At 42.3% G+C, this 14,941-nt stretch overlaps 1 protein-coding gene across 1 annotated transcript in view; it reads right to left on the reverse strand.

The window, feature by feature from the left end:
• Positions 1 to 4,338: 4,338 nt before the first annotated feature.
• Positions 4,339 to 14,941, reverse strand: part of SMG6 (SMG6 nonsense mediated mRNA decay factor) — a 245,408-nt gene continuing 234,805 nt past the window's right edge. The window contains exons 16-19 of the mRNA XM_088454996.1: positions 10,689 to 10,836; positions 7,244 to 7,455; positions 6,943 to 7,024; positions 4,339 to 6,465 (exon numbers count right to left, since the gene is read on the reverse strand). Coding sequence (XP_088311122.1) covers positions 6,335 to 6,465; positions 6,943 to 7,024; positions 7,244 to 7,455; positions 10,689 to 10,836 — 573 coding nt within the window. The 3' untranslated portion in view covers positions 4,339 to 6,334. The remainder of the gene's footprint in view (positions 6,466 to 6,942; positions 7,025 to 7,243; positions 7,456 to 10,688; positions 10,837 to 14,941) is intronic.

Below are 14,941 nucleotides of genomic sequence, written 5' to 3' on the forward strand. Positions count from 1 at the left end.
TGAGAGAGTGTTCCCAGTCCATGAAGAGGGCAAAATTAGCATTTAAACAGCTATGTGTCATATAAAGTGCAGTGTACTGTATGTCATAATTCTAGCATATACAGGGCCAGCAAACATAGTCATAGTTAGATGCGGCAGTAGGGCCATCCTGCTTGAGCTGAATGTTTTTATTTCAAATGTGAACTCCATTCCAGAGCATTGGAGCAAGTCCAGGCATTTGGGGGACAGGCAGAAGAACCTAGCACTATCCTGGACATATATGTACACATTGGTTTCCTTGTGCACTGAATAGCGTATGTTATACAGTATTAAGCAGTGCATGTTTTCCAGATCTCCTAGTTGGTGCACAGGTGTAATCATTACTGGTTGTGATAATTATTTAATTTGTGATGCTGAGATTTTTAAAACATGCAGCTCTAATAAAATTTTATTATATAATGTTATTGTGGTCATGGTGTGGGCTGGGGAAGGGGGATTCCAGGCAACCAGAAACCCCCCTGCATTTGCCTATGGATTGATTATAACCACTAATTATCACAAATTACCAAACCACCTATGAGATAAGAATTCTTCACTTACAGTCTTCAGACATTAAACACCGTATTGGATTCTTCCACTGTTTTGAAGTCCTTTTGCACTAAATACACTGAAAAAAATGTTGTCATTTTGGGACCACATTGAGAGCCCCCTGGCAGTAAAGGACAGTCTGCATTCAATATTGTTATTATTCAAAGCAGCCTATGCTGGCTTCTTGAGATTTCTGCTTTTAAAAATGTATGACAGCCATACTCTGGCAATGGGCAGAAATAATAATAAAAAAACACTCTGACTCACACAAAAAATTTACACATGTTGCACAGTGAGTGCTGCCATATTTCTGTAAAAGTCCATTCCACAGCACAAAGTACTACCGTGGATCAGTAAATTAACACTGGTAGCAGCAATGTATGTTATATCAGGCTTTTTCACACTCTTCAGCTATTTTCAGAATGTAACAAAACTTACAAGGAATGTTTTTTTTATAAATTAAGGGGTAAATTTACTAAAGTGAGAGTTTTTTTTAGAAGTGGAGATGTTGCCCATAGCAACAAATTAGATTCTAGCTATTATCTTCTAGAAGGTGCTAGTTAAATGTTAAGTAGAATCTGATTGGTTGCTATGCGCAACATCTTCACTTCTAAAAACTCTCACCTTAGTAAATATACCGCTAAGAGTATTTCAGGTGTATTTCTTATTTTAGTTTTCATCTCCCATTAAATATGGGTTTACTTTAAAGGAAAATTTATAATGAATCAATTAATTTCTTTATAAAGGAACCTTTAGTAGCCCATTGTGAGCCAAAGTTTCAAAAGAGATTGACATTAAGGGGTATAAAAACTCAATAGAATTGCTTTTTATTTATTTTTTTTGTCTTCAGATTTAACTTTTTGTCTTTAAAAAAATATTCAAGTACTTTATTAGTATTTTTTTCAGAAATAAACATACTGCAAATGGTAGAAAAGATTTACATTGTACCCATAGCATAGTCACAATAAAGGCAGCTATCATATGTGTGAACCTTAGGCGATATTCCCTAGGTATGATCAGTGCCGTGCGGTGAGGTCAATGGCTGGGGAGGCACACATGGAGATGGGTCTGAGTGCTGCGAGCCTGTCTCACCCCCTATTCACTAACTCTCCACTCACTACACTAAGCTTCAGTGTCCATTGATTCTCCTATCTGCATCACTGTGTCTTCTCTTGCTGGTGCTGACTGAGCTCAGATCTCTAAACACTGCAGTGCACTTCCTTGTCACATGACACATCCAAGCTGTCCATCACTGCTCAAGGCAAGCCCCCCCCCCCCCCCATATTAAGAGGCATGCCTTCCTTAGCTCTTTCTGTGCAGCTTATTGCCCATGGTGTGGCCCTGCCCCCTGCTCTGCAAGCAGTGTCTCACTATATAGAAGCGAGGTTGAGCTGTTGCTGCCTCATCTCTCATTTTCCTGCAGTCCCAGGGAGCTCCACAAAGCTGTTGAGTGTTAACTAAAGATGTTTAGAAGTTATAAATATCTTCTTTGTATTATTCTAATCATTTTTAGATCAAATCTCAGGAGTATGACAGGGGAGGCTCCGCCTCCCCTGACTGCACGTCCCTGGGTATTATGGGCATGCCACAATACGTGCTGAGATGAATGTTACAATTTGGGCCCTGTGCTACATACAGCCTGGGTTACAACTGGCCGACATTGGGGATAGCTAGAGCAGTGTTTCTCCTAGGTTACTGATGGAGGACATTTTAAAAGACGAAGAAGTGGTACTAATTATTAGTCCCAGACGACTGGATTAGCCAAGCGCCAAATGTAGTGGCACAATACTGCATGCAACTTTATCGTAAACACTGCCTGTCCATACTTCTAGCTGAGCACTATATACTGTGATTATAATGGGATGCTCAGCATAAAAACACATCTGGAGCCCAGCACACTCCAAGTAGTGAAGGAAAAGATAAATGTTATATTTGCATAGCCTAGCATTGCAATCCTTGTGGAGACCTTTATCATAGATGATGCTGGCCAGGACAGTGATGAAGCTCCTGGCAAGGACAGGCCATGCACAAAATGTATTTTTATCTAAACTTACTGGAAAATCCAATATGCATAAACCGCTTTAACCCATGCCTTGTTGGAATGCGATTCAAAGATTCAGCGCCAGGAAGATGAGCCTCCTAACTCTCAAACTTCTGGATAAGGGAAAGACACTATCTTATTTATTCTGACAACACTGCATTAATATAACGTATATATGCTTGTAGCTACTGTATATTAGCTTCTATTGGTAAGCTACTGAGTAAATACAGCCCGTGAATTCAGTAGGAACCATCCTGAATGGCTAGTCTCATGAATACAGCTTCACCCCACAAAATGGCTACCTCCGACGTGTACACGCAACATAACACTTGAAGCTCATTGCCTAGCTAGAGGCAGCAACTTAACACGGCTAGTTTTTTTTAACCCTTGTATAAAATACCATAAACATTTGGAGTTAGGTAAACTTTAAAAAAGACCAACTTTTTTTTTTTTTAAGTATTATTAGATCCATCAATTCTGATCCATAGGATCAGAATTTTTTTTTTCTTAAAATTGCTGCCCCACCCAAACTGCCTTATAATAGAGTTGATTCTGTATATCTGACATAAACAAGAATCCCTCAAAGTGGAAGAAAAGCCTAAAACATAATTTCCTTGCTAAATCAGAAGCTCATTGTAGTAGTTTTATTTTTCCGCTTATGGATGCTGCAGTAGTATTGAAAATGTCAGTCACACGTCATTGACCTAGATTACATGTACAACCTTTCACTGCAATATGCTGTAACAGAGTCTTCTGTGTTTACAGCGTCGGCCACATTTAACAGTGAACAACTGCACCCTGGCTACCTGTTATTAGAAAGCCAAGCACCCCGTATAGTCACAACTGGAAGTTATTCAGTCCCTTTCAATCTACAAGATGAATAACCTACGCATTTCACACATTAGACCATTTAACCAATAAAAGATTTTTTTCAATGTTTTTTTTTTACATCTTAACAACATAAAAAAATAATAAACAATAACCCCCTCATGAATAAATCCTAGATCTTACATGATTACACAAGTACTCATTCAGTGTTGGATTGGGACATAAAGGGCCCACCAGGGAAAGCAGTGGTAGGGGTCCAAGTTTAAGGGGTGTGGCCAGCCACCACAGAGGGACTTGGCCAACCATTTGCAAATACATGCAAAGAACAGGGCCCCTTTATAGAAGGAGGGGACAGGGGTGTGTCAGGACAACCACATTGATTGGCAGGAGGGCTAATCTTGGTGTAGTTTCCATACAAAACAAACCAAGCACCCAAGTTCATCTATGAACCTGCTCCACCAAGTTACTGACCCCTAGAGGAGGGGGTAGGGCTCTCAGACAGAGGGACCCAACAGGGATTTCCCCTGTACCCCTGTGGGCCAGTCCGACCCTGTAGTCATTAATCACAAGTTTACTGTTGTCTGTAATGTGCTACGTGTTGACTACTAGATGGGACGGTTCCCTTCTCCTTGAAGAAATTGTTTGCTCATTACTAGCATTGTGTGTGCATTTGATGACCCATGCGCAGAGTATAGAATATTGTCTCACAATATATCAGGCCATGTGTGTCTGGCTTCACATATACATTTGTAAATGTATGGACTCGCATGCAGGATAACTGCAATGACTGGAGTTATGCTCAACAGTAACCGCTGGTGAAGGATGTGTTCAAATTCACAAAAACAAAGTCAGTGCTGCAGCACCAATAAATGGCATGTGATCTTATTTAAAAGAACGTTTATTAAGAGGTTTATTTTTTTCGTCAACCATCACAGCATCTAAATATAGCACATAACAAATATTCCTTCCCAAACAAAAAACAACAAAAAGTGACAGTAAAATAATAAGTTTGCACACAGAAGCAAATCATTCAAATGGCGCGTATTAAAGGACATTTGGACAATCTTTTTACGGCTCGACGGCTGGCACCAAAATAAATGACAGGGTTACACAATAAAAAAAAAAGGGGTTAAACACATAAATCACACAGTTATGAACAGTCTGAATACACTGCGCTAATAAAGCCACCTACGCAGGTATCCCTCCTACATGGAAAATGTATTATTTCCTGACAAAGGTTTTATTCATCTAGCTTGTATCCTGTCTGTCCTAAAATAAGATCCTTTGGCTATGACGACACGTACCCCCACTAAATTTCCCAACACCTTTAAAATAAGCTAAAATTATTTACACAAGCAAAAGAAAAAAAAAAAAAAAATCACCTCTACCTACAGTTATTTATTTATCACCATTATTACCTGCAGGTTCTGTTCTTGTCATCTCTCTGCATGGCAGCACGGCTTCTTATACAGAGTATAACATGTGCTACTAGTTTCTGTGCACTAGCACACATTCTCATCAATCCTTATCTGTACCCATTGGGGCTTCCCGCAAGCCAGCCTGGCAACGGAACACAGTTCAAAATAATATTTCTAATGGCCTTGCATTGGAGGAGTTAACCATTATTCCTACAAAAAGCTGCCTATGGTATTGTGCAGCAATGTGACTGACCCCTCTTAATAATAGTGTAAAAAAAATTAAATAAAAAAGTTGGACGGAGCAACTGCCCAGGCCAAGAAGAATACAGCCAGGAGCATGTGGCAGATTTCTGCCTTCATCCCCACAGACTGATTTTATAAAGTATTAGGGAAAAGGATGACATCAGAACCTACAGAACACTTCGGATTTTCAGATGTCAGGTCTTGGCTGGGAATGACAGAAAAAGCAGAGCGCGTTTACTGCCAGGGAAACCTGCCGAGAACATCTGTGTAACCTGGTGTGTGTAGCGATGAACATCGGTCAAGCAACGGAAGAGCACTTTTGTACACTTCATAGAGTAAGATCATGCTTCACATCTGAATATTAGTGGTCACACCTACGCACACTCCCTATGTACCAAAAAGGGTGAGGCTGGCTTCCAAAAGACATAACGGGGGGGGGGGGTAGTGGGGATCTAAAAGCTGTTTTCACATCTTTTTTGGGGGAAAATATATAAACAAAAAAACAGCAGGTTATGATGAGAACAGTGTCAGGGAGGAGTAGGCTATGAAAGATAGCTGATATCTTACATAAATTTTGCTCTATGACAAATTAGACCTAGAAAAACATGGGCTGCAGAAGATACTCTTTGCAAAACCTTCAATTTAACCAAAAAAGAAATAAACTTTAAAAATAGAGAGTAAAACCAAAAACTAAAATAGCACAGTGGTCAGTAAAGAAATCAGAACACAACATAAAGAAGGTCTAAGTGAGGAGACCACTGCTCACTACCAATGAGGCCATGACAACACTGCAGAGGAAGTGCTGCGGGCATCACTAGTGCACAAGGAAAAAGGGCAAAAATCAAGGGGAGCTGTGCCCTGGCATGGCAGAGAATCTGCCAGTACAATCCTGCTCTGGACAGGCACCTTACTAAATTCCGCACCCTCACTGATCAGTTAGACCCAACGTACGCTGACAAACCCCCTTCTTCACGCATTCCGCCATCCACCTGTACTAACAGACAAGTCACAACAGGCTTACGATGAGGGTCCATGAAGGGGACATTTGCTTTTGCTCAGGTTTATTTCAGATGGTGTGTTGGAGTCGGGGTGCCTGTGTGTGTGGTTTGACATAGGGCAGTTGAACTGTTGTATCAGGACTGACTGTAACGTCCTCTCGCCCTGGCGGATCACACACTGGGTATTATTTTTTTTTTTCTTGCACACAAGGATTCATCCTTTCTGATTCTTAGCTACCTCACCCCACTTTGGCCCACTTGAGAAACGCAGGAATTTCTCGCACGGGGACATGACGGGTCAGAGCCTTGACTCGGAGGTTACGGTCATCAGTCAGCAGAACAACTTCTCTTCTCAGGCGTATGGGATCATCTGGAAGGAGGGCAGAGAGAGAGAGAACAAAACATATAAGAGAGGATGAAGGTTAAACAGGACACGAGGTACAAGATTTAATGGTGATGGGTCAGGAGAAAAAGAACAGCCGAAGGAAATGTACAACAGCTTTGGAGCAAGTTCTCACAGAAGGAGGAACGTGGGAGCGGAGGAGGGCTGTAAGGAGGAGGGGGGAGGCTTGTCACTGTGACACTGGTAACCATCCTCTGTGTTACAAACCAGAGGCCAGCGGTTGTCAGTCCTAGGCCAGGATCTGTCTTATAAACAACAAGAACAGCTGTGGCAGGTTAATCCTATGACGAATGGCCTTGGGCAGTTCATTATGTCACTTTAATCTGCCACAACAGGACAGGGATAGAGGGAGGGGAGGAAGTGGCAGGACTCAAGGTATGTTTACATTAGTATATAAAATTGTCACCAAAAAAGAACAAGCTGCGACCAGAGAGGACGTTGTACCTTTATTAGATGGCATGAAATCCTTTGCGTTGTCCTTGCAGTAATGCAGACAGCATGATAGTATCAGGTCATCGTTGTTGCCCTGAAAATAGTTTCATGTGAGAAATTAAAATGATCTGTGTGTAGTGTTCACCTCCATTCTCTGGTGACCCCCCCTCTTTTTCCTTATGGTTTTCTCTATTTCCATCCTGGGACTATACAACACTAAAGGATAGAGAGCAAAACACCTATGTGAATGTGCCCAGCACATAGGATACAGGGGTCAGTTACCACATGGCACAGGTCAGAGGAAGACTGGTACCTTCTGTCCAGAAATATCCTCGCTGCGGAAGGCAATAGATTCCAGTTCATTGCCGCGGCTTGTAAGGGCTCTAAGAAAGGGGTCTCTGGCGTCAAACCCCTGTTCTAGAAACTGGATGGCTGTCCTGGCCTTCTCCTGGAGTGACCGTGCATGCCCAGCACTGCGCTGATCAAAGTCCTGTCCCTTTGCTAGGCCGTCAAGCTCATGGATAACTACAGAACATGGAAACACCAAGGAGGAAATGCCATAAAACAGGAGGATTTCAAAAGAACAATCCCTTCTAATTTCCAAATAAAAGAAGGGACTCATAAGGACAATTTCATTTTTATACTTTACTCGACAGTCGCATCCATCTAACCTCAAAAGTGCGACTTGCCTGGCGTGAGTGAGTCGTCAGGTCCCATGCAACTCTGCTAGCGTCGGGCGTCTTTTTTGCAGAAAATGCTTCTAAGTGGCAATGTGATGTGACTAGGACGCACCAGCAGACTGCGATGATTCATTGATATGAGACACTTGTATATCTGTGTGCACCTGACTCTGTATATAAAGCACAACGGTTCTTGGAATGAAAAAAGCTGCGGCCGCTGCATCGTAGCACTTCGTGTACAGATTCAGAGACTCAGTCGCACACAGATCTACAAGTGCCACATATCGAATAATAGAGCACAGTCTGCTGGTGTGTCCTAGTCACATCGCATTGGGACTTAGACGCATTTTAGGCAAAAAAAGACGCACAAAAGACGCCCAGTGCTAGCAAAGTCTCACGAGACCTGGCACGCCGAGTGGGGCTTTTTGGGAGCAAGATGAGTAGGGACACATCTGTAGATACATATCTGGGTGCCAGGGCTAAAACAATTAACATTATGAAGACATTGTTATGTAAAGGAGCAAAGGAGCAAAGCTTCAGTTACATTAGATGAACACATTCGATTGTCTTGAGAAAATCAACAGATGCTTCATGAGTGTGGAAATAAAGGTGTTCTCAGAGCTTCCCAGGATGCCCGGCTTACTGGGTAACAAAACAAGGAATACCGCTCACAGTGGATGCAGGACACGGAACACCGGTTGCATACGACAACTATTTATTAGGCACCAAATTTAAAGTAAAACATTAAAATAAGACAAGCCCAATATTAATTCTAACACCTATATTAATCCAAACCAATCAACTTTGATTGCCTACATTTATTGTCAAACCTTCAGATTATTATAAAAAATTAATATTAGCATATTAACATCAATTAGCTTACATTAAACTAATAAGCATGTAAAACCGCCACACTGCACTCACTTGAGATAAATACCAGTATGACACTAGGTTTTCTCCCTAGCTTCCAGACTGCAGCCATTTGTCCCTAGGTAAAACATCCGCACTGGAAAGGTTTGTTTTTTAAATATTTTTACAAAGTAGCAGGAGCCCACAGTTCTGCACCTAGTATACTAGGGGAGTACACTGGTACAGCACTGGTGCCAATACTCTCTGCAGCCCCGTAATGAAACTTAAGGCCCCCATACACAAGGCAATATAGCAGGTGATCTGACTGATTAGTGCGATTTGCCTGCTATATCACACCGTGTATGGTCCTGATACTGGGCCGAGCACGCTCCCGTGGGGTCGTACATGGCACCCCCTGATCTCTCTGCAGGACCATAGGATCAGGGGATGCGATGTGAGATCCCGTTCATTGCTATGCGGGTGAGACAGCAGGGGGGAGCCGGCATATCGGGCGGTCGGCCACCCGATCGCACAGTATGTGCTGACCGCCCAAAATATTGGACGACTGATCATCCGTCGCCTCACACGGTGCCATCGGGGGCCTTAAGGGGGCAATTCAATTCAGTGAACGGCCCTTTGTGCTAATGTGGCTAAGTTAAGTCTAGATCTGTGACCAGAAGAGAACACATAAGGCAATACTGTTTATTTATTCTATAGTGTAATAATAAATAAGAGAGGTCAGTATATTTAGAAACTCCTGTATATAAAATTTATATAAACAGTTCTGATATCACTGCTCGGCGACTTGTAATATCCATATCATTCACAGTAGAGAATGCATTTTCCTATATACACAGTGCTTAGCGATCCAATTAATTCAGCATTTATCAATTTATACATTTAGGGGTCTATTTACTAAGCTTTGTTAGGAGCTAAAATGAATGGAGATAAGGTGGCAGCCAATCAGCTCCTGTCATTTTTCAAACACAGCCTGTGAGATGGCAGTTAGGAGCTGATTGACTGGTACCTTATCGACGTTCACTTTATCTCCTAATAAAGCTTAGTAAATAGACCCCTAAAAGTTAGAATAATATGCTCATTATACACGGCCATCTGCTTTACATGAAACTTCAGGAAAACTGCCATTCCAAGTGGTGTGGAACTACAAGTCTCAGCATGAAAAGGAGATAAACCTCCTTTGTATTTGCTATTACTTGTGTAACATGCCAGTGTGCATCTCTTATGTGTCTATAGCTGTGCTAGTGTAGGCAGGATAGATGCAGATATTTGGGGAAGGCTTATAAACAGATGGACACAGTAGTATTTGTATGACAGGAAGGAGCTATAATACACGTTCATTCCCCTACAGGGAAGAAAACATGTTCTACTTCTTATTAAACCCTACCAAATACACCAGATACGCCACAGGGCTCCTTCACTCGGTCAGGGAAGAAACTCCCAAATCCAGGGAGCCGGCCAGACCACCCAGTAACACCAGTGCTTGTGCCAGGGGCGAGTGTTTAGCAATAACTGGAACCAGTCAGAGATTGCACCGCTGGCTTTATATGGAGAAAAAGCTGTGACGAGGACGTGTGTTCCAGCAGCTGCTCACTCAGCTGCGTGTGACTGTACCCTGCCCAGCGAGGGAGCTGCACAGCACTGCAACCATAGCTGGGCTGCGACCGCCATCTGAGGGGCAGTGGCCGAGAGGAATCAGGAGCCCCAAACATTCATCCAACATTTAACCACAAAAATGCTGCAGAGACCCAGTGCTAGCAATTAAGCAGCCACTTCAATCTTAACACAGCATGAAATATAAATTGTGATACACACTTTAATCAAGTGATTGTCCAGTATAGTGATTGCCCCAACATGCATTCCATGCTAACACAGACCACCAGATGAATGGCTAATTAACTATGTTAGGTGCTCAGAAGAGGTTTTGTGTCTCCCCAGTGCACACAAAATTTCCAGTCACCAAGCTTATTGTCACACACATTAGGAGGCATGGAATGGTTAATGTTAGAACAATCATTTATGCAAAGCTATAAGTTATATAATGGAATATCTGACATACCACATTGGTACTTTTATATATACGAGTATATTTGTTAGTGATAGACGCTATCTTTTCATACTGGGTATTTAGGTTTAGGGGCCCTAAGAGCATGACTCTCCTCACTAAGACCAGATGGTGGTTGTGGGACAAAGCCCTATCCCGTATCTTACCTATCAGGGGAATGACAAGTATATAGAACTGACATGAAAGCAGCTGCTCCAATCCTGGAAGATGGTTGATGAATCCATTTGTGTCGGGAACAAGAAATAAGGGCCGGATCTCCAGCTCCAGGGGTCTTGTCTTGCCATCCAGCACAGCCTAGGAAGAGAAGTGAGGGTTCATTTTCCAGCTGTCACATACTGTATGTACTTATAGAAATATCATAATACAATAAAGTCACATTATTAGCCAATGGTCAGCAGGATAGATAGGCTGCTGGTCCATAGAATCACATGCAGGAAGAATGATGGAAAAAGTAACTCCGAATAGTTACTGCTCTAGATATCAGATTAACAAGCCTGTTTAACCCTTCCACTGCAGCTAATCTGCCATTTTTAAATATTAAATAGTGATTAAAGCGGCCCTAAGTTCTTTAAAAACAACAAAAAGTGAAAATGATAAACTTCATTGATGACCAAGTGTCACTAAATCTTTGTTGCTGCTGACAACTATTGATGATGGGGTTTTTGTCTGTCCATTTGGCTTTAGAGGTTGCTACGTAACAACTTGCAAATAATTTCAACAATACCAACAAAATCATGGGTGGGGGTGGCAGTATATCCAAACCCTTTCCACTATAGCAAGATAAAGCTCTGGGGCGTCTTTGTACAGGCTGTGACTGTCTGCACGTCCCCTCTGCAGGATGCACAGACCGTCAGCGAGGTCACATCACATCCAGCCAAGAACAGTGAGCCGTAAGAACAGAGCTTGGACGGCGGGTGGTAAAGGGAAGCAGAACAGTCACAGGGTAGCAGGGCAGTCGGGAAGTCTGTGGCATTTCTCCTCCTGCAGGGTATTGTGTTATAAATAGCCCAGGACTTCCTACTCCACAGGTTCATAAGGATACAGTATCCTGTACTTCCGCCTACTTATTCTGCCCTATAAATGACAGTCCTGCATCGCTGTCTCTTCCAAGTACACATACTCTCATAGCACAAATTAAGCACATAAGAGTTAGAATAACCAAAACCCTCACTAAATCTATAATGGGGGGGGGCTCCGTTTAAATGCTATATGTACCGCACATGACCGTGGAGCTGAAACGTGGCTTCTGAATACTTTGTCTATTTTTCTAGCAATGTGGCTTAGTGTTCTAGTTTCTAAAAAGAGAGAAATTAGGTCCTAGATTACACTAACTACCAAATACTGCATCGCTTTATCCAGCCATGGCCAAGGGTATTCCGCAAGGCTCATAAAAACGTGAACACCCTCTAATTTTCTATTGCCAGAGGCTGATGCATAAGTGATGTATAGGGGGGCAGGTTGATGGAATCTAAAAAAAAAAAAAAACCGAATAAAATACAAAGAAAAAAAAAAAAAGTCACTATATTTCAATTAGGTTTATGAAAGGTGAGTAACCAGGCTGGTTCTGGGCACCCAGCCAATAGCTGAAGGGTACGCATGTGTGTTTTGTCCCAGAAGGGCTTTCACCAGAGCTGTATTACTGTCGCTCAGCGCAGATTGCAGGGTTCATGCATATGGTGAGACAGATGTGCCTGGCAAAGATTCAAGGCTACAAAATGAAGAATGATGGAAGCGAAGGGCCCTGGGCACTAGCGGAGGTGGGGGCAGGAAGATGGAGAACACATCTCTTTCCCTTTGGTATCAGTTGTAAGCTCATCTGGGAGAGAAGGACACTATGAAACCTCCCTGTCTAAGCTCAGCGTAACACTGAAAGCACATCTGCAGTGACAGGAGTATGAAACCGCTTCTGCACAATACGTTTCTTCCTCCAAGGATTTGGGGGAATGAATAGAATACTTTATTGTCATTAACAGTACAAGTGATGCTAACGAAACACCATAGTTGGCACATGACCATATAGTATGACAAATGGCAGTTACATTACAAATATAAAAACAAACACAATAGGAATCAAAGATCATTATGACCATTTAGCAAACGCACAGAACTAGGGAAAAAACTATTGTGCAACCGTTTTGTATTCGATTTCAAGGCTCTAAGACGCCTGTTTGATGGTAACCACTCAAAGATCGTATGGTTTGGATGGCTGGGATCTTCCACAATTGATTTGATTTCTTCTGGACTCTCTTTACAAGTTTACATAGATCTCCTGGGAGCATGGCAACATAACACCAATTATTTTACCAGCCGTTCTCACCACCCGATGCACAGCCTTACGTTCTGCAGCAGTACAGTTCCCAAACCATACGGCAATCCCATAGGTCAGGACACTCTCAACAATACTGCGATAAAAACTCAACAAGGTCCCTCTACTCACACAATCCGATCTCAAACGCCTTAAGAAAAAAAGACCTTGTTGCTCCTTCTTAACCAAGAATGCCGTGTTTAAGGACCAAGTTAGGTTATATGCTATAATAATCCCCAGGAATTTAAAGGACTCCACTTGCTCAATGGTCAATCCTCCTAAACAAACTGGTACCTATTGCTGCCCATCCACTAGGCGATTAAACCTAGTGATGGAGCGATAACGACGTTCGTGATCGCTCCATCGCTTGGTAATCGCCCGCAAATCTGGCAGTAAAAGGTTAAAAACGACCAGCGATGCGCACGCCCGCTAGTCGTTTTTAATATCAATCATCGCCCGAACATGACGGTCAACCTGACGACCGCCGTCAGGTTGCTATGTTTGGGGATGATTGATCTGCATACACTGAACGTCTGAACATTCAGTGCATGTAGTTCACCCCGCGGGAGACGACGGCGTCGTAATTGTGCCGTCGTCCCCCGCATCGCCTAATAGATGGGCAGCTTTAGGCATAACATTCTGTCTCCTAAAGTCAATGACCATCTCTTTGGTTTTAGAAGTGTTCAAATGTAAGCAAATCTCCTTACTCCACTCGAGCAATCTAGCAACCTAGCTCCTGTAAGCGCTTTCATGCCCGTTGTTTATTAAGCCAAGTTGACTCGCAATCGTGGGTGAATAGCGAATACAGTGCTGGACTGAGAACACAAATTCCTTTGAAATATTTTGCCCCCCGCTTTACAATCAGGGGCCTGTCAGATAAAAAAACTTTAACAGCCACCTACAAATAAAACTATTTAAACCCAGACAAAACAATTTAGCAATCAGTGTACTAGGTATAGTAGTATTAAAGGCCGAACTAAAATCAACGAATAAAATTCTTACATAGGTATTCCTAGCTTCTAGATGTAAATGTACCTGATGCAAAACAGTCAGGACGGCATCCTCTGTCGAGCGATTTGGCCTAAATGCAAGTGGAAAGGATCAAACCCCGCAGAAAAATGTGACCTAACATGCTTCATCACTAGCCTCTCAAAGCATTTCATCACTAGGGATGTCAAGGCTATTGGCCGGTAGTCATTTGGACACTTCGGTATTCCACTCTTAGGTATGGGAACTATAGTAGTGGACTTAAAATATGTAGGAACCACACAATATGCCATGGATAAATTAAAATAATGTAAAAATACAGTCTAACTGGTCACTGCAATTCCTTAAGACCTTGCCTTGAATGCCATCCCAACCTGCCGCCTTGCCAGGGTCCACAGAACACAGACATTGCCTAACAGCTGGTTCGTCAAGCACCAAAGGAGCCTCTCCTAGTCTCCGCTCCAGTTCCAAAGCATTTATCTTACCAACATTGTTAAACCTGTAGTAGAAACACATTCAGATCTTCTACCAATGAATTATCTACATTCCTATCATCAGCCCATTTAGCCTTATAATCTGTAAGGCTCTGCCACAGTCGCTGCTATAACTACAGATCTTCTCCATGTTTGCTGAATAGTCTGCCTTGGCACGACTAACACCTCTCCTTAAGTTGGCCCTACCAATTTGATACCCATCCTTATCTACAGACCTAAAAAGCTCTATCACGTGCCCTAAGTAGAGAACGAATTTCACCATTTAGCCAGGGTTTCTCGTTTGCAAATACCTTAAAACTTCTTCCTCACCATAATGCTTTCTACACAACAATTGATGTAACATTGGACCATAGAAGAAAGCAAGTCTACATCTATGGTCTCATTTACCACAGATTCACCAATAAATAGGTCCCAGTTGTAAATTCCAAAGCATCTTGGAGACGCTCCATAGCATTTTTCGCCCAAACCTGAACACTTCTTCAAATAGGTTTAGTACTCCTTACAATAGGTACAGTACATAAGTAGGAATCATAAATAACGAGACATGGTCTGATTTCCCTATATGGGCACATACAACAGTTTCATAACCTGGTTTAAAGCTCGTATACACCTG

Source organism: Taudactylus pleione, unplaced genomic scaffold (genome assembly GCF_031769625.1).
Source record: "Taudactylus pleione unplaced genomic scaffold, aTauple2 ptg000040l, whole genome shotgun sequence".
NCBI classification, from domain to species: domain Eukaryota; kingdom Metazoa; phylum Chordata; class Amphibia; order Anura; family Myobatrachidae; genus Taudactylus; species Taudactylus pleione.